The 18300-nt window shown below is 42.1% G+C and overlaps 1 protein-coding gene across 2 annotated transcripts; it reads left to right on the top strand.

Moving 5' to 3' along the window:
• Nucleotides 1-4169: 4169 nt before the first annotated feature.
• On the top strand, nucleotides 4170-14740 carry LOC139552665 (equilibrative nucleoside transporter 2-like). Of its 2 annotated transcripts, none has more exons than XM_071364604.1 (13): nucleotides 4170-4298; nucleotides 5672-5719; nucleotides 5994-6075; nucleotides 6773-6993; nucleotides 7089-7228; nucleotides 8079-8213; nucleotides 8313-8410; nucleotides 8515-8596; nucleotides 10301-10464; nucleotides 10567-10672; nucleotides 10855-10940; nucleotides 11064-11263; nucleotides 11427-14740. In XM_071364604.1, exons 2-13 carry the CDS (start codon nucleotides 5688-5690, stop codon nucleotides 11536-11538), a joined length of 1458 nt encoding a protein of 485 aa, XP_071220705.1. In that variant the 5' UTR covers nucleotides 4170-4298; nucleotides 5672-5687; the 3' UTR covers nucleotides 11539-14740. The 2 variants fall into 2 exon arrangements, with proteins under 2 accessions (XP_071220705.1, XP_071220706.1); XM_071364605.1 differs by lacking the exon at nucleotides 4170-4298 and adding an exon at nucleotides 4803-4949.
• Nucleotides 14741-18300: the final 3560 nt, after the last annotated feature.

The raw sequence follows: 18300 nt of genomic DNA, 5'->3' as shown, positions 1-18300 counted from the left end.
TGTGCAGGAAACATATTTTCTAGGCCATTAAAGCTTGTTGGTGAAACCTAGCCAATTTAGCAGGTAAACTTTCAGGAATATAATTACATTTCAGTAACAATTGAAGACCTCCCAATTTATTAAACACATTATTTGGAATGAAATACCATATTGAATCATTATTGATCAAAAATAATTAAACCAGTTTATCTTGAAAGCGTTATTTATGTCAACAATATCCAACACTTCTAGACCGCCTTCAGCTCTTTTGTTAGAAAGGACAGATTTTTTTAGTTTGTGAGACTTATTTTTCCAGATGAAGTCAAGAAAGGTCTTATTGATCTCTTTACAAGTAGCAGGATTTACACATAACGATAATGAGGGGTACACAAAACGAGACAGTCCCTCTGCCTTGGACAGAAGTACTCTCCCAAGTATAGAAAGATCTCTTTATAGCCAATTATTAAATATATTTTTAGTTCTCTTAATTTTAGGAGAGAAATTCAAATGTCTGACTAAGTGTTTTTTTGACAGATGTATTCCTAAATATTTAACACAGTCCTTTTCAGGAATATTTTCTATTTCTTTATCATCAGAGTCAAATAAACATAAGATTTCACATTTAGAAACATTCAGCATTAATCCTGATGCAACAGAAAATGCCGTTATAGCATTAAGGGCATGGGCGACCTGGTCTTTGTCTCTTAAGAAAAGAGTAGTATCATCAGCCAGTTGGGACATTTTGATTTCTTTGTTAAAAATGGTTAAGCCATACAAATGTGCATTATTCAGAATATCTAGAGATAGAAGTTCCACAACCAAAATGAATAAAAATGGCGAAATTGGGCATCCCTGTCGTACACTTCTGTTGATACTGAATCTTTTGGAAGTATTAAGGTTTAGTAGCACAGAACTCTTTATATCTTTGTAAAACATGCAAATTACTATAATAAAATTTTCACCAAATCCCAAAAGTTACAGAGACCTAAAGAGAAATACATGTTCAATTGTGTCAAAGGCTTTACAGAAGTCCAAAAATAGGACAACCGCATCTGAGTCAATTGCTTCTGAATAATCTATAAGGTCCAAGACTAAACGAATGTTAGAGCTTATGTGACGGCCCTTCATAAATCCTATTTGAGTCTCATTTATAATGGTATCTATTCCTTTCTTTAATCTTTTGGCATAAATGAGTGTGAAAGTGTGTCTATATGTGAGTGTGTGTGTGTGTGTGTGGTGTCTTAATGTTATGTTATTGTTTGACCGCTACGTGTTATGGGTATTATGACTCATACTGTGGTACTCTATAAAATCTGAAAATAAGGTCAGAGGTTAACACAGGCTTATGATATCTTATACATTTGTTCTATGAGATAATATGAGACAGTTAAACAAGACTTTATGTGCATAGTTTTTTATTACAAAGATGCATCAAAATTCACAAAAAGTGACGTCCGCTGATGAAGATATTCTCATAGAACAAAATGTATAAGATCTGTGTTTACCTGTGTTTACCACAGACCATATTTTCTGTGTTTATCCAAAACCCCTACAAAAACTCCATTAATTTACCCATAGGCTTTGTCCAACGAGTTAGTGCATACAATGGTACACTATTACTATTGCTCTCTATAGCCACAACAGTCTCAAAGTAGTACCATAACTATGGCTGAAATAGGCCAGTATATACAGAATAGACACAGAGTTTCTAAACCCAGAGGCGCAACATCGGAAGACTTTTGGGGAACGAAACAGACCAGGACGGAGGTTGGAGTTTGAGAAGTCAATGAGAGAAGTGGAAAATTATTCCTTAGTTGTTCATTTTCTAAAAATCTAATGTTATAAAGTAATTCAGTGTTTTTATAAAAAAGTGTAATAGACTACTGAGATGGTATTGAAGGAAATATGTTATTTCATCATCTTGTGATGTTGTGGTTCTAAATATGTTTATGTGCAACCTAATCCAGTGATTGTCATGCATTGTGTGGGTAGACAATTATGCTATTGTTGTTATATTTTACTGTTAAAATAGGGCTCCTGAATTATTATTTGTTATTTATTTTTTCAATAGAGAGGAATTTGACTGCATCTTTATGTGATCTAATATCATAGGATGTATATATTTGTGGCTATTTCAGCACCTGAATAAGTGAACATTGCAGTTGTAGCATACCTTCCAATGAGGCCCATGCACTCACAATGGCCAATGCACATTTTGCTCGGTGCATATCTCAAATCCATATGAACTATCTTTGTAAAATAGTTGCTATTGAGCTCATAATTGAGAGTTGCGAAATAAAAGGTAAAGCTACAGAAAGCTGAGAACATCCTCTCTCCATCTGTGACAAGAGGAAAGCTGTGTTTTCCCAGCAATTGGATTTTAAAATGTTATACAATCAGAACACTTTTCTTTCTCCCAGAGCCTTTTTTTCCCAGGGATGAGAGAGAGAGTCAACACAGCAGTAGGCCCTAGCAAATCAGGTACAACGGCAGGCAAGCAGACACGTTCATTAAAGGAATCATGAGGATAATGTACTTTACTGTTTGACCAAATTATGGTTTTAGTCTCCTAAAAAAGAGTATGTTTCTAGTGAGGTGAATGAATTTGCCTGCACACCAATGCAAGCAATATATTTTTTTACTCCCACAGCCAGATGTCAAAGGGTCGCAAAATACATCTATAGCCCTGCCTTATTGACGTTTCACTATAGGCATACTCTCAAACTTTTGTTTTACTTCAATGAAAAAGACCTCCATCATTGCAATCAACAGTAGCCTAGGCTAAGGCTCCTCTGTTGCTTTCTCTCCTCAGCAGCAGGGCAGCCCCAGAACATGTGGCATGCTACACAATTTTATTTATTGTCTTTTTATTTATTTAAGCAATTACCAGTTAAAGGAAACCCTGCGCCCCAGTGGCTTTCCATAGCCCCCTTACACACACTGCAGAGCGCTCTGTCCATTGTGCTGACGCAGTGCATTGGAGATATGGCCTACAGATTTTGGGCCAACCTGTCACTTAATAATTTCAATTTATTTTTCTATAGGGACATAAAATTAAAAGTGGGAGGTACAAGTTTCAACTGAGGGGGCTAAGCCCCTTTTGCCCCCTACTGGATGCGCTACATGTCAGCTGTACACCTCACTAGGCGATCTCACTCATTCTGACTAGAAAGGGGGAGGGTAAACTGTGATTGGCTGAGAAAGTGGGGTGACTAGTAGGTACCACTAAGGTGAAAAAAACAAGGGGTGTCGGGCAAGTACAACTAACTAATAGTTCAGGGGTGCTGAAACTGCTAACAAAGGGCTGGTCTTTTTAACACTTAGGAAGTTTGTAATTTCCACTTTGACATTTCAGACTTGAACCACTACAAACATTTCCATTAATTATAGTACACATAATTCTTCACATCTCCTGTTGCTGCAGGATTATTTTCTTGCAGTAGCAAACTGGCTCAAATTAAGATCCTACATCTGTATTTCAGATTTTTGTTTTTGAACATGGTCATTGCATGGCCTTGAAGTGTTACGTCACAGGCCAGTTCACTCTTTGTGAACCCATATTCTCCTTCTTGATAAGTGGTATTATCTTAATACAAAACATGAATGGAGCCGGTGTTTCTAATAAGGAACGAGAGCTTGCTGGTTACAATAGTATATGTTCAATGATGCAGGATAAGCCAAAATCACGCATCTTGTATGGGAAATTCCATGCTACAAATACACACTGGTTCTTGGGACTGTCTTGAAAACTGTGGGCCTATCTGCCATGTAGACCTACAGTGGAAATTGTGCTGTTATTTACTGCTTTGTTTACCTAGAATACCACTGGGATAAATAAACCTATTATATAATAACATTACAGCATGTATTTCCAGTCAAACGACCAGACAGCCCCCTTGTGTCCATGATATTCAGGTGCGCCATCAAATATGAATTTGTCTCCCTTTCTTTATTATCATGAAATAGGCTAAATTGACCTCTCATCTTTCAATAACGTAAACTGTGAAGTTTGACCAAATTGCCTCGAAATCAATTCTGTATTATAGCAACAATGTGTTGCCTTTGAAAAGCCTGTTGTCATGGCGTCATATAGGCTGCAATAGATTGATATGCTCATTGTTCAGCGCGCCAAAGCGCTCACAGCCAATAGGCGCTCTCTGGGCAGCCTAGCAATGTTAACTGGCTTCTTATAACAGGCATTTTCGCGCCAACATTTAAACACAGTCGCCTTCACTTCATTGAGTGCGTTCTGTAAGCCTCGCTTTTGACAAAGGAGATAGCCTACTATATATAAACTGCTACACAATTCGACTAACTGGGTGAGATTAATGTTCAAAACAAATTGCTATTATTTATTATTTAGTGTGTTTCTTTTCTGTGGATTTGTTTTTGAATGGTGATATGCATAGCATAAACTGAATGCACAGCTCACACAGCTTAACTACTTAACCACTGCTCAGAAATATTTCAAATAGCTTCGTGTGAGTCAGAAATGAATAAGAATGAGTTTGTTATGCTATTTTAATCGTCTCGCTTCAAGGCACTTATTCTATGACCGTCTCTTCAACTGCTGGTCTGTTGCTTGACTTTTAAAGAAGATAGGAAACATTTCAATTGCCTAACATTAGCTGTATTGTTGAATTTGTTACATGTTTTAACTGATAGAATAATCCAAATGAATAGCCTACATGGATTTGCCGCCAAACAATGCAGGCAAACTAAACATCCGTTCAATAGAGTGCCAGTAAATGACATGCCTACAGTTACTGTAAGAAGGAAGTGACAGTAACGACATGCCTACAACTACTGTAAGAAGGAAGTGTCGGGTGTAGCCACGTGCAAACGAGTCAGATCCTCAGCGTGCTGTCTGTTCTACGATCAGAGACACCGGTCCCGATACCAAGGATTTAGAAATACACATCAATATATAAATAAGATCAACTAGAATTTCAATTTGAAGCAGAAGGCAGGTGAGTGTGAGCGACAGGTATGAGTACCCCATGGTTTAGTACATCGGGAAGGATCTAATTAATGATAGATGTAGCGCGTTAGAATTAATGCTATATACTGTAACCCAATGTTAACGCCAATAATATATTGGCGGAAGTATGCTTTATGTCTGGTTAATAAAACAGTCCCAACACCCTGTATAAGAATACCCATATAGAATACCCCCGTTTTAGAAGCGAAGTGGTAACATACTTTTGCCATCTGGCTCATTCGAGACATAGCCTTGTCTATACTGAGCTACAGGCTTCTGAACATGGTGAAGATCATTAATTACGCTGTAGCCTACAAATGATGGTGGGAGGGTATGGAGCTGCTCGTCTCCCTTTTAAGTTGTAGACTTAGAACGTGTGACAGGCTGAAATCACCAAGCGCAAAAATATGACTTGATTTCAGATGCGATAAGATGACTGATATCTAACCTTTGTGAAATTAAAATAGGATTATAATAGAATCGGGGGAAATCAGATTATTATTATCACCATGTTTAGTAGAGGGGATTTGTAGTTTTTATCAGTGATCAACATAGATGAAATTAAGTAAGATGAAAGAGTGCAAACTCGCCTTCAAAACATCCTGAATCCCCAGCCGCCTGGCAAGCCTGATTGTCTGATGTTTTCAACACGCCAGTATTTCAAGGAGCGATAAGGTCTGAAGCTGTCCTCTGTCCCTTGTTTTTATACAGATCCAAGAGTACCAGGATGACTACCCAGAAGAGTGCCCCAGTGGACCGGTGAGTTACTCACTTTTTATTGGTTGGATCATCTGAGACAAAAACCTGTAGGAAGCAGCTTTCACAAACTTCCTCACTCACTTTCCCTATTATCTGAGCACTGGATGGCGATCAGAGAAGAAATGACATGGTATATTGGTAATTACTCAGTAATAATAACCTAGGAATTACTTGTTTCTTTGGGATTCATAACATTAAGCACCACTAGGTAGTGAGTGTGTTGTAGGAGCGGTTGTGATGTGGCATGTGAGTGATGTCTTCTGTCCCCCAACAGAGGCTGTGCTGTGGCCGTCATCATCTTCATCCTGGGACTGGGCACACTGCTGCCATGGAACTTCTTCATCACTGCCATGGAGGTACCACAGCTTATTTGTCACACCCACACAGCATCACTGCCATGGAGGTACCACAGCTTATTTGTCACACCCACACAGCATCACTGCCATGGAGGTACCACAGCTTATTTGTCACACCCACACAGCATCACTGCCATGGAGGTACCACAGCTTATTTGTCACACCCACACAGCATCACTGCCGTGGAGGTACCACAGCTTATTTGTCACACCCACACAGCATCACTGCCATGGAGGTACCACAGCTTATTTGTCACACCCACACAGCATCACTGCCGTGGAGGTACCACAGCTTCTCTGTCACACCCACACAGCATCACTGCCGTGGAGGTACCACACCTTATTTGTCACACCCACACAGCATCACTGCCGTGGAGGTACCACAACTTCTCTGTCACACCCACACAGCATCACTGCCATGGAGGTACCACACCTTCTCTGTCACACCCACACAGCATCACTGCCATGGAGGTAGCACAACTTCTCTGTCACACCCACCCACACAGCATCACTGCCATGGAGGTACCACAGCTTCTCTACCTCATCACAACCTGTCACACAGACTCACAACAACAATCTTAACTGATTGACATGGATGAATATTACACATTCAGGCAATACTGTCTAATATTAGTTTGTTCTGTGATGAGAGTATGGGGCTTGTGTCACCTCTGTTCTCCCATTGTTTTCTGCTGAAGTATTTTGACGACCGCCTCAAAGGGACCGCGTCAAGTATCGGAGCGACCTTGGTTACTAACGAGACCACTAACGGAACCACCCCAGTTACTAACGGAACCACCCAGTTTACTAATGGAACCACCCCGGTTACTAAAGACTACAAGTTTGCCAGCTGGATGACTCTTCTAGCACAGTTACCCCTGCTCCTCTTCACCCTGGCCAACTCCTTGCTGTATCAGCGGTGAGCAACATACTACAGGGTTCTATGTGTGTTACTGTTGTTTCCACCTCTATAGTGTAGTGGTCTAACTCAACCTTTTTCCTGTGTGGCGGTAGTATCAAAGAGAAGGTCCGGATTGCTGTCAGTATGGTCTCCATCCTCTTCCTCTTCCTCCTCACTGCCATCATGGTCAAAGTGCCCATGCAGCCCCACAGCTTCTTCTCTATCACCATGGCAACTATATGGTTCATCAACTGTGAGTTGGTTCCCACCCGTCTTCATGTCTATGGGTCCGGTTCCATATAATGTAATTAGTAATCATATACACTACTGTTCAACATTTTGGGGTCACTTATAAATGTCCTTGTTTTTGGAAGAAAAGCAACAACAAAAAAGTCCATTAAAATAACATCAAATTGATCAGAAATGTAGTGTAGACACCCGCAAAACACCAGTCTCAACGTCAACAGTGAAGAGGCGACTCCGGGATGCTGGCCTTCTAGGCAGAGTTGCAAAGAAAAAGACATATCTCAGTCTGGCCAATAAAAAGAAGAGATTAAGATGGGCAAAAGAACACAGACACTAGACAGAGGAACTCTGCCTGGAAGGTCAGCATCACAGAGTCGCCTATTCACTGTTAACGTTGAGACTGGTGTTTTGCTGGTACTATTTAATGAAGTTGCCAGTTGAGGACTTGTGAGGCGTCTGGTTCTCAAACTAGACACTCTAATGTACTTGTTCTCTTGCTCAGTTGTGCACCGGGGCCTCCCACTCCTCTTTCTATTCTGGTTAGAGCCAAATTGCTTTTCTTTCCAAAACAAGGACATTTCTAAGTGAGCCCAAACGTTTGAACGGTAGTGTAAGTAGTAGCATCATTGTTTTGACTGGTTTACCTGATGAAAATGTGTTCCGAGGAGATTCCATGTGTAAATACACTAATTTCTCACACATCCCCTCTCTCTCACACATCCCCTCTCTCTCTCACACATCCCCTCTCTCTCACACACATCCCCTCTCTCTCACACACATCCCCTCTCTCTCACACACATCCCCTCTCTCTCACACACATCCCCTCTCTCTCACACACATCCCCTCTCCCTCTCTAGCTTTTGGAGCAGTGCTCCAGGGCAGTCTGTTTGGGCTGGTGGGTCTGCTCCCCCCGAGGTACAGCACATTGTTTATGAGTGGTCAGGGATTGGCAGGGATCTTTGCTGCCATGGCTAGTCTGTTCTCTATCCTCAGTGAGTACTACATTTCCATACTTTCACCTCTACCTTGTTATTATGTCAATTGTGTTTCCATCCTGATTAATGCTGAGTGTCTCTACATCCTCTGTGTAGGTAGAGCAGACAAGGCCAGTGCTGCTCTTGGGTACTTCATAACCCCCTGTGTGGCAACACTGATCACCCTGCTTAGCTACTTACTACTGCCACACCTGGTGAGTGGCTACAGCAGTTTCATGACAGGAAACAGGCAGTTCAACTACTATTGCTTAGGATATTACAGAGGAATGTACTCATAAGATTTTCTGTTGTGTTCTAGGAGTTTGCCCAGTTTTACTTTGAGAAAAGTAAGTGTCACCATGACCAACCTGAGACCACAGACGAGCTTCTCAAGGGAGCCGGTAGGTTTGAACACTATCTTCCATCTGTCAACTAACAGTATCTACAAGATAAGACATAAAAAAAGAGTCTTAAATAATACATCTCAGTCTTATCCCCGTCCCCCAAAACATGCACTCCCTTTACCTACTAGCACTGGCTTTCCTGATAACTACCTGATTGAGGAGAAATGTACTTACTACGACTGTGATATGTGTTTGTCTCACCTAGCGATCTTAAGATGAATGCACTAACTGTAAGTTGCTCTGGATAAGAGTGTCTGCTAAATGGTTAAAACAGGGGTGTCAAACTCATTCCATGGAGGGCCTAGTGTGCGGGTCTTTTCCTTTCAATTAAGACCTAGACCACCAGGTGAAGGGAGTTACTAATCAGTGACATTAATTCATCAATCAGGTACAAGGGTGCAGCGAAAACCCGCAGACACTGCCCTTTGTGCAATGAGTTTGACACATGGACTAAAATGTCAACATTTAAAACTATTAACGGGGCTTCCCAAGTGGCGCAGGATGTCTTAACACCATACCCAAACCGTGCGTCCGTGTGCGCCATCGTGGGCAAACGCGATCACGACACGCAGGTTGAAATATCTAAACAAACTCTGAACCAATTATATTAATTTGGGGCAAGGTCGAAAAGCATTAAACATTTATGTCAATTTATCTAGCTAGCTTGCAGTTGCTAGCTAATTTGTCCTATTTAGCTAGCTTGTTGTTGCGATCTAATTTATCCTGTGATATAAACATTGAGTTGTTAGTTTACCTGAAATGCACAAGGTCCTCTACTCCGACAATTATTCCACACATAAAACGGTCAACCGAATCGTTTCTAGTCATCTCTCCTCCTTCCAGTCTTTTTCTTCTTTGGACTTAATATGGCGATTAGCAATTCACTTTCATAAGGTGTATTACAACCACCGACCTCCATTCATCTTTCAGTCACCCACGTGGGTATAACCAATGAGGAGATAGCACGTGGGCAATTGCTTCTAAAAGCCAATGAGGCGATGAGAGAGGCAGGACTTGCAGCGCGTTCTGCGCCACAAATAAAAGCAACTTCTATTTTAGCACCTGGCAACGCAGACGCCCGTTGGCGTGCGAGAGCAGTGTGGGTGCAATGATGGAATAACATGTATGTGTAAATTTATTTTGTGTGCGCGAGCGGTGTGGTCAACATGTAAGGCACTGCATCGCAGTGCTAGACACGTCACTACAAATCCGGGTTTGATCCTGGGCTGTGTTGCAGCCGGCCGCGACCGGGGGACCCATGAGGCGGTGCACAATTGGCCCAGCGTCGTCTGGGTTAGGGGAGGGTTTGGCCGGCCGGGATGTCCTTGTCCCATCGCGCTCTAGCGACTCCTTGTGGCGGGCAGGTACGGTGTTTCCGGGTTAAGCGAGCAGTGTGTCAAGAAGCAGTGCGGCTTGGTAGGGTCGTGTTTTGAAGGACGCATGGCGCTTGACCTTCGCCTCTCCCAAGTCCGTACGGAAGTTGCAGCGATGGGACAAGACTGTAACTACCAATTGGATATCCTAAAATTCGGGAGAAAAAGGGGTAAAAAAAGAATAAAAATAAATGATTAACAAATACCATATACCTTTATAGAGGAGCTATTAATAATTAATTCATTTTTGTGCAGTGATTTTCCTTAAAACTAAGTATTGTTACAGCCTAAAACTAAGTACTGACTATTTTCTCACTTCCTCTGAAAGACAAAGAAAAATTAGCGTTGGTCAATGGCGACCAAAATGGCTTCAACAATAAACCCATAATAACCAATGGTGATTTTGAGGCCAGTGGGACCAAAGAAGCCCTGTTCATGATGCAGCAGACTGACAGTCACAGCAGGTCATCTGTCCTGGCAGTCTTCAAAAAGGTACCTTGTCCTCCCTCTATCCCACTGTCATTCAAATCTCAATTCAAATACCATTATTTTCTCAAACATTTCCCTAACATTTTGTTTGTTACTGTTGTACAGATTTGGGTGATGGCCCTCTGTGTGACGTGTGTGCTGGCTGTCACACTGTCAGTTTTCCCTGCTGTCACAGTAAAAGTGAAGAGTGTGTATGGAAACAAGGAATGGGGTGAGCAAACAGTTGGGATAATAATAATAGCCTAGTTGTGTCCAGTTAAGACAGTTGTGGTTGAATAAAGCAGAGAGGGCGTGGGATTTAACTTTTTTAGCACGGCTCTGCTGCAGTCGAAAGCCGATTGGCAGCTTGCTATGCTGAACAAACTGGATTACACCTGTATGTCTGTCTTTCAGACCGATACTTTCTCTGTGTCTGCTGTTTCATCGTCTTTAACGTCATGGACCTGATTGGCCGCAGTGTCACCTCTATGGTTCAGTGGGTGAGTGACGTCTGCCCTCTGTCCCCTTCCTTTACTACCAGTAACTGCAATAAATAGCTGCTCCAATACCTCAAACATGTTTCTCCTTCCTAACAGTCTCTGTTTGTCTTTATCCATCCACAGCCCTCAAAGAGAAGCGGTCTGTTCCCTGTGCTCGTGGTCTCCCGTGTGGTCTTCATCCCTCTCATCATGCTGTGCAACATTGACAAACGCCAGTACCTGCCAGTCCTGTTCTCCCATGACATTGCCTTCCTTGTTATCATGACATTATTCGCCTTGTCCAATGGATATTTCATCTGTCTCTGCATGTCTTATGCACCTCAGTGAGTCACCAAATTGATATCTACCTGAATTTATTTAACAGTTTTGTCAAATTCTTCCTTCTGCTGTTTTTGATTAATTCAATGTAACTTGTTATTACGTTGTAGTAACAATTTGGTCAGTTTGTTCCACAGTATCTGAGCTGTCCTCTGTTCTCTTCCCCAGGTTGGTGAGGACTAAAGACTGTGAGACAGCGGGGGCCTTGATGACCTTCTTCTTGGCTCTGGGTCTGTCTCTAGGGGCAGCGCTCTCTTTCCTCCTGAGGAACCTGCTCTAGAGGCAACTGGCCCCTCACAAAAATGTTTTATGAATATTTATGATTTACTCACTGAAGGGAAATAGATGAGACACATCTTCCATAATGCCAACGCATTATTGTACACTGTAAGGTTATTGTACACTGATCTACACTGAACAAAATATCAACGCAACATGCAACAATTTCAAAGATTTTACTGAGTTACAGTTCACATAAGGAAAACATTAGGCCCTAATCTATAGATTTCATATGACTGGGAATACAGATTTGCATCAGTTGGTCACAGATACCTAATAAAAAAAGTAAGTAAGTTAGGACGTGGATCAGAAAACCAGTCAGTATCTGGTGACCACCATTTGCTTCATGCAGCGCAACACATCTCCTTCACATAGAGTTGATCAGGCTGTTGATTGTGGCCTGTGGAAGGTTGTCCCACTCTTCAATGTGTGAAGTTGCTGGATATTGACAGGAACTGGAACAAGCTGTTGTACACGTCGATGAAGAGCATCCCAAGAATGCTCAATGGGTGACATGTCTGGTGACTATGCAGGCCATGGAAGAACTGGGACATTTTCAGCTTCCAGGAATTATGTTCAGATCCTTTTGATATGGGGCCATGCATTATCATGCTGAAACATGAGGTGATGGCGGCGGATGAATGGCACGACAATCGGCCTCGGGATTTTGTCACAGTATCTCTGTGCATTCAAATTTCCATCAATAAAATGCAATTGTTCATTGTCCGTAGCTTATGCCTGCACATACCATAACCCCACCACCATCATGGGGCAGGCACTCTGTTCACAACGTTGACATCAGCAAAACGCTCGCCAACACGACGTCGTACACTCTGCCATCTGTCCGGTACAGTTGAATCCGGAATTCATCCGTGAATAGCACAGCGTGCCAGTAGCAATCGAAGGTGAGCTTTTGACCAGGACAACGAGCACACAGACAGTTTGTTCAGAAATTCTTTGGTCGTGCCAGCCAACAGTTTCATCAGCTGTCCGGGTGGCTAGTCTTGGGACGATCCCTTAGGTGAAGAAGCCGGATGTGGAAGTCCTGGGCTGGTGTGGTTGTGAGGCCGATGGATGTACTGACAAATTCTCTAAAATTATGTTGGAGAGAAATGAACATGCAATTCGCTGGCAACAGCTCTGGTGGACATTCCTGCAGCCAGCATGACAATTGCATGCTCCCCTCAAAATTGAGGCATCTGTGGCATTGTATTGTGTGACAAAACTGCACATTTTAAAGTGGCCTTTTACTGTCCCCAGCAGAAGGTGCACCTGTGTAATGATCGCGCTGTTTAATCAGATTCTTCATATGCCACACCTGTCAGGTGGATGGATCATCTTGGCAAAGGAGAAATGCTCACTAACAGGGATGTAAACAAATCTGTGCACAACATTTTGCGAAATAAGCTTTTTGTGCATATGGAATATTTCTGGGATCTTTTATTTCAGCTCATGAAGCATGGGACCAACCCTTTAAATCAAATCAAAATCAAATGTATTTGTATAGCCCTTCGTACATCAGCTGATATCTCAAAGTGCTGTACAGAAACCCAGCCTAAAACCCCAAACAGCAAGCAATGCAGGTGTAGAAGCACGGTGGCTAGGAAAAACTCCCTAGAAAGGCCAAAACCTAGGAAGAAACCTAGAGGGGAACCAGGCTATGAGGGGTGGCCAGTCCTCTTCTGGCTGTGCCGGGTGGAGATTATAACAGAACATGGCCAAGATGTTCAAAAGTTCATAAATGACCAGCATGGTCAAATAATAATAATCACAGTTGTCGAGGGTGCAGCAAGTCAGCACCTCAGGAGTAAATGTCAGTTGGCTTTTCATAGTCGATCATTAAGAGTATCTCTACCGTACCTGCGGTCTCTAGAGAGTTGAAAACAGCAGGTCTGGGACAGGTAGCACGTCCGGTGAACAGGTCAGGGTTCCATAGCCGCAGGCAGAACAGTTGAAACTGGAGCAGCAGCACGGCCAGGTGGACTGGGGACAGCAAGGAGTCATCATGCCCGGTTTGCCGTGACGTATGGTCCTAGGGCTCAGGTTCTCCGAGAGAGAGAAAGAAAGAGAGAACGAGAGAATTAGAGAGAGCATACTTAAATTCACACAGGACACCGGATAAGACAGGAGAAGTACTCCAGATATAACAAACTGACCCTACATGTTGTGTTTATATTTATGTTCAGTGTATATACATTATATCTATATATAAGGTACAGTACCAGTCAAAAGTTGACACACCTACTCAATCAAGGGTTTTCTTTATTTTTTACTATTTTCTACATTGTAGAATAATAGTGAAGACATCAAAACTATGAAATAACACATATGGCATCATGTAGTAACCCCCCCCAAAAAAAAAAAAAAATATTTATATTTGAGATTCTTCATAGTAGCCACCCTTTGCCTTGATGATAATTTTGCACGCTCTTGGCATTCTCAACCAACCAATGTAGAAAATAGTCAAAATAAAGAAAGACCCTGGAATGAGTAGGTGTGTCCAAACTTAACTGTTATTGTATATATCTTTTTTATGGAAGTATTTTGTTCTGGTTGAGGAATTTACTTTTGTATTTTTATACTGTATTTATTATTTTCCTTTTCACTATATTGTTATTGCATTTCATGATAATTTAAAGTTATTTCATACACAATATTTCAGCCTTTGTCGAGACAATTTTTACGGGAAAAGTCTGGGGTCTATGGCACATAGACATCATGTATTCAATTCATTTTTTGTCACTATCTGTGACATTTCGATGGTTTAAAAAAAGTAAATTAAAACGTTTGCAGAAAGACAAAGAATGTTTTTCCTCTGTCTCTCTTCCATGTCTGTTAGCTAATGCAGGCAGCAGGGGAGTGTTGGATTCGGGGTACATTTTGAACATTGAGATATTGAAGACATGACAGATCAAACGCATAGTATATAAAGGAGTGAGAAGGTAATGGTTCTGTAGTAAGACAACTAAGGTTGGAATGTGCTGAGTGCAGGAAAACAATTGCATGTGACAGTACTGATAAGGGGAGAAACCGTTGAAGGCTCATATCACTTAGTTCCCTGCTTAGCAAGGATGCAATGTTTAGCGATAAGGAGGAGGCTCCACCCAAAGTGGGTTATGAATACCACCACGGGGGAAGCCATGTCTTTTGTCTGAATACAGCTGTATCGACCCTTTGGGGAGAATTAAACTTGGTTAAGCTTCTCTAGTGTTCGTGAGTTATTTACTCTGATAGAACATAACAGGAGTAAATATGGTAGCTAATATCAAACTCCATGTGCTCTTATCCTAGGAGACATTACATGCTTGTCCTGACGAGAGGACAGTTAAACGTGTATCGAAAGCGTAACTTCTCAAATCATGCACTAATATAGGATGGTAAAGAGATGCAAAAAATACCATTTGAATGTGATCAAACACTTGTGTCATTTAACATAGTAGTAAAACCATGTTGTCTTTGTCAGGGTTCCTCCCATAGAGTTATGCCACCTCAGCGGAGTCTGCAGGTTCCTCATAGAGATGAGTATCCTCTCAGGCCTCCTGTGTGTCCTCTAGCTGTAAGTTCTGTTCCTGGAGCATAGCCTTGCTCCACAGCAGAACCTTGTCCAGCCCAGCCTGTTCCAGGATCAGGAAGAAACACTGCTCTGCCTCCCTCCGGGCCTGACACAGGACACACAACACAATTACCCTTTGATGTCATCTCCACTTCCTGAGACCGGGCACTGACATTATACAGTTGTAGGTACCTGACTTTAGATGTGCTTAACTCTGGCTGAATAGTGATTACTGGTAAGGAGGGATATCAGCAGAGTTGCTACTCTATGCTGAACTCTGACCTGCCAGTGGTGCGGGAGCAGCAATGGTCTGCTGTTGACTTTCTCCATCACCTCTGCCAGCTCAGATTGATACTCAGCACTATGCACCCTCATCTCCTTCCTAAGTCACACAAAAGGAGGGCTGAATATTGTTCAGCACAGTATTCTTCTGTGAGCTGAGCTCCCCTCCCCCCATGGTCTTCAGATACAGTTACACCTGTAGTTGTTGTTGCCACTGTGCCCTGGCAGTGCTGTGTCTTGACGTTGAGCTACTTGGACACCTCTTTCTGAACCCTACACCTGGCTTCTGACTTCTGCTGCTCTGCTCTCAGGGTCTTCTCCTCGCTAGTTGCTTGTAATCATGTAATCAGAGAAGAATATGTTATCATTAAGTCTAGATAGAATCCTTCCACAGCTAAAAAGTATTTAAGTGAAGTTAAGAATTTATCAGAAATTCACATACTTCACTGCCTTCTCTCGTAACAGTGCAGGTAAGTCTTTGTGAGCTGGACATAATTCTAGCTAGGTCCCACTTCACCACCGGGTATGGGGTCTTCTTGACATTCTTCATGGTTTCCTTAGATGTACTGACAGCCTGATCCCCTGCAGCATTCACCTGGAAACTAGAAGGCTATGACACAGTGGAATACATTCCCTGCAACCTCTCTAAGTCGGATGTAGTCCGGTTGATGATAGGATGGAATGTGAGCTTCTTCTCCACTCTCGTTGGAAGGGGGCGACGAGTAGCCAGCTGGGCACATCTTTCTACCTCTTATCACTCCATTCTCGCCGCTTGGAACAACTTGTTATTCTGAGAAGTAGAACACGCAGCACACCGCCTGGCACGTTATTTCACATGGGACAAACAATTTCAAATGATTTTTAGCTATCACATAATTTGTACCATTCATCTACAAGAGCAAAATATCTGTGAAAGCATTGGACTTTTTCTCAATTGTATCGCATTGAAATGAATATCCTCGGCCAGCCTTCTGTTCATGTCTACTTATGTTTAATGTGTTGTCGTCTTGTACCACATTGTGTTGATTCTCTCGACTGAATATGAAATCCTAATCGTAAGTACGAAGTTTAAAAGACATATTTGACACTTTTTTGTTTGTGTATGTGAAAGAGTGAGAGAGTGAGCGTGCAGGGGTTGGGGGAATTAGACACTCAACATATGAATTATGTTTGCCCAGTCAATGCTTCTGCATGTGAACCTAGCAGAACGATAGGCTACTGACACTGCTGTTATATGATGGACCAAGAGTAGGAAACCTTTCTTCCTCTCAGACATGGGCTGCACTGGAGGGTGGCTGGTCTGGGTTGTGTGCCTGGTGTCTCCCCCTTTGGAGTATGGTGAGTTGAGCTGTGGGGTTAATAGGAACAAGGGAACTGTAAAATATACATAACCAAACCTGATTATATGTTTTGTTGCCTCTCAGTAGGCTATCATTTCACTGGGTCATGATTATCATCTGCTATGCTAATTATGTTCTTTTTTTTTAGAAGTGTAAGGATCATTTCTTTTTCTTAAGTTGGCTAAATGTTTTATGACTATGTGTAACCATTCATAACTCATTATGTAATGACATAGCCCCCCAAAAATCTGTTGAAGAGAAGATGCTTAAATTACCGTGTTAATAAATAATTTAATCTTTAAAACAAAATAGTATCTAATTGACAAGCACTAACTCCTTGGGGTCACTGATATTGGGGGGAGTGTAGCCCTCTCCTGTATGGTGGCTGAGGGGGTCCCCACCCCCGAGATGCGGTGGAATAAATTGGAACTTGAGCAAATCTCATTACCCATCCACATGGATGGAAAGAGTTGCCATGGTTACATTTGTGGTTATACGCAAATCCTTAAAAAAAAAAAACCTGTAGGTTCTGGGCTGATGAAACATACCTGAAAAGAACAGGAAGGCCAGCACACTGAATATGCTTCTAATTAGCATCTTAATTGACATCGTTTCAAAGGATCTTCTTCAGGTCAGGATCAAAACGTTGTAAATATAAGGTGGAAATTGGGAGCATATTCAGTGTGTGGGCCTTGCGGTTCTTTTCGTGCCCCAGACACATCAACAACATGCTGCAGGAGCAGTAGAGCCTGTCTAATGGAACCTCATTCCCAGGCTCAACTGCTACGGCAGAGAGCGAGCCGGCTGCTGGACCAGTTAGTCTAACTGTAGTTTCGGCTACAGCAGAGCAATCAGAAAAAGACAGTTTGTCACTCACACTATTTTGATGTCACATGTTTAATTTAGGAATCAAAACAGTACTGTATGGTAGTAAATACAAACCAATGTTTGTATCCAATAATAACTGTTGTTCTGACAGGGGACCTATCAAGCTCTGTCCAGATAGTCAACATCTCATCTGGGAACTCTGGTCTGTAACGCTGCACCAACCTCCTGGGCACCCACAACTGTTACGTCAACCTGTCCATATACAGCTGTGAGTCCCTGCATGATCCACATGCTCTTCAGTTCTCTTACCTACCAATTACTTATCAAATCATACGCATTCATAAAAAGGCATTCATAAAGATTTTGGGATGTTGATTAAACCTGTCAGAGCTACTGTAACTACTGCGCTGTGTGTTTGGAGTCTGAGTACCGCTCACTGGCTGTGCTCTTGCTGCAGCTCCAGACAGTTCCCCTGGGATTCTCCAGGTCCATGGCCCTGGTGCTGCTGTGGCTCCACCGCTCTGGCCAGGAGAGGATGTGGAGGGGAAGGAAGAGGAGTGTAATGAGGTAAGGTACACTCCCTCTCTGATCAAACACTCCTTTGTTTGATCCCTCAATCCAAGGAAGACAAACATCCATACACATTCTACAAAAAATAAGATAAAACTCATTGACATTGTACAAAAACTCATTGAACTGAACATTTGTTTCATAAAGTATTAAGAACGAACAAGCATTCCATTGGTTACCTCATTGTGCC

This window comes from Salvelinus alpinus, chromosome 24 (assembly GCF_045679555.1).
Source record: "Salvelinus alpinus chromosome 24, SLU_Salpinus.1, whole genome shotgun sequence".
NCBI classification, from domain to species: Eukaryota; Metazoa; Chordata; class Actinopteri; order Salmoniformes; family Salmonidae; genus Salvelinus; species Salvelinus alpinus.
This window is presented reverse-complemented; position numbering and strand designations above follow the sequence as displayed.

Excerpts from the sequence above, each read along its gene's own strand:
- LOC139552665 (XM_071364604.1), top strand. The coding sequence starts at position 5,688 with ATGACTACCCAGAAGAGTGCCCCAGTGGACCG. Across the intron at positions 8,411-8,514 it reads ACTTACTACTGCCACACCTG|GAGTTTGCCCAGTTTTACTT; the intron begins GTGAGTGGCTAC and ends GTTGTGTTCTAG. Across the intron at positions 10,941-11,063 it reads TCACCTCTATGGTTCAGTGG|CCCTCAAAGAGAAGCGGTCT; the intron begins GTGAGTGACGTC and ends ATCCATCCACAG.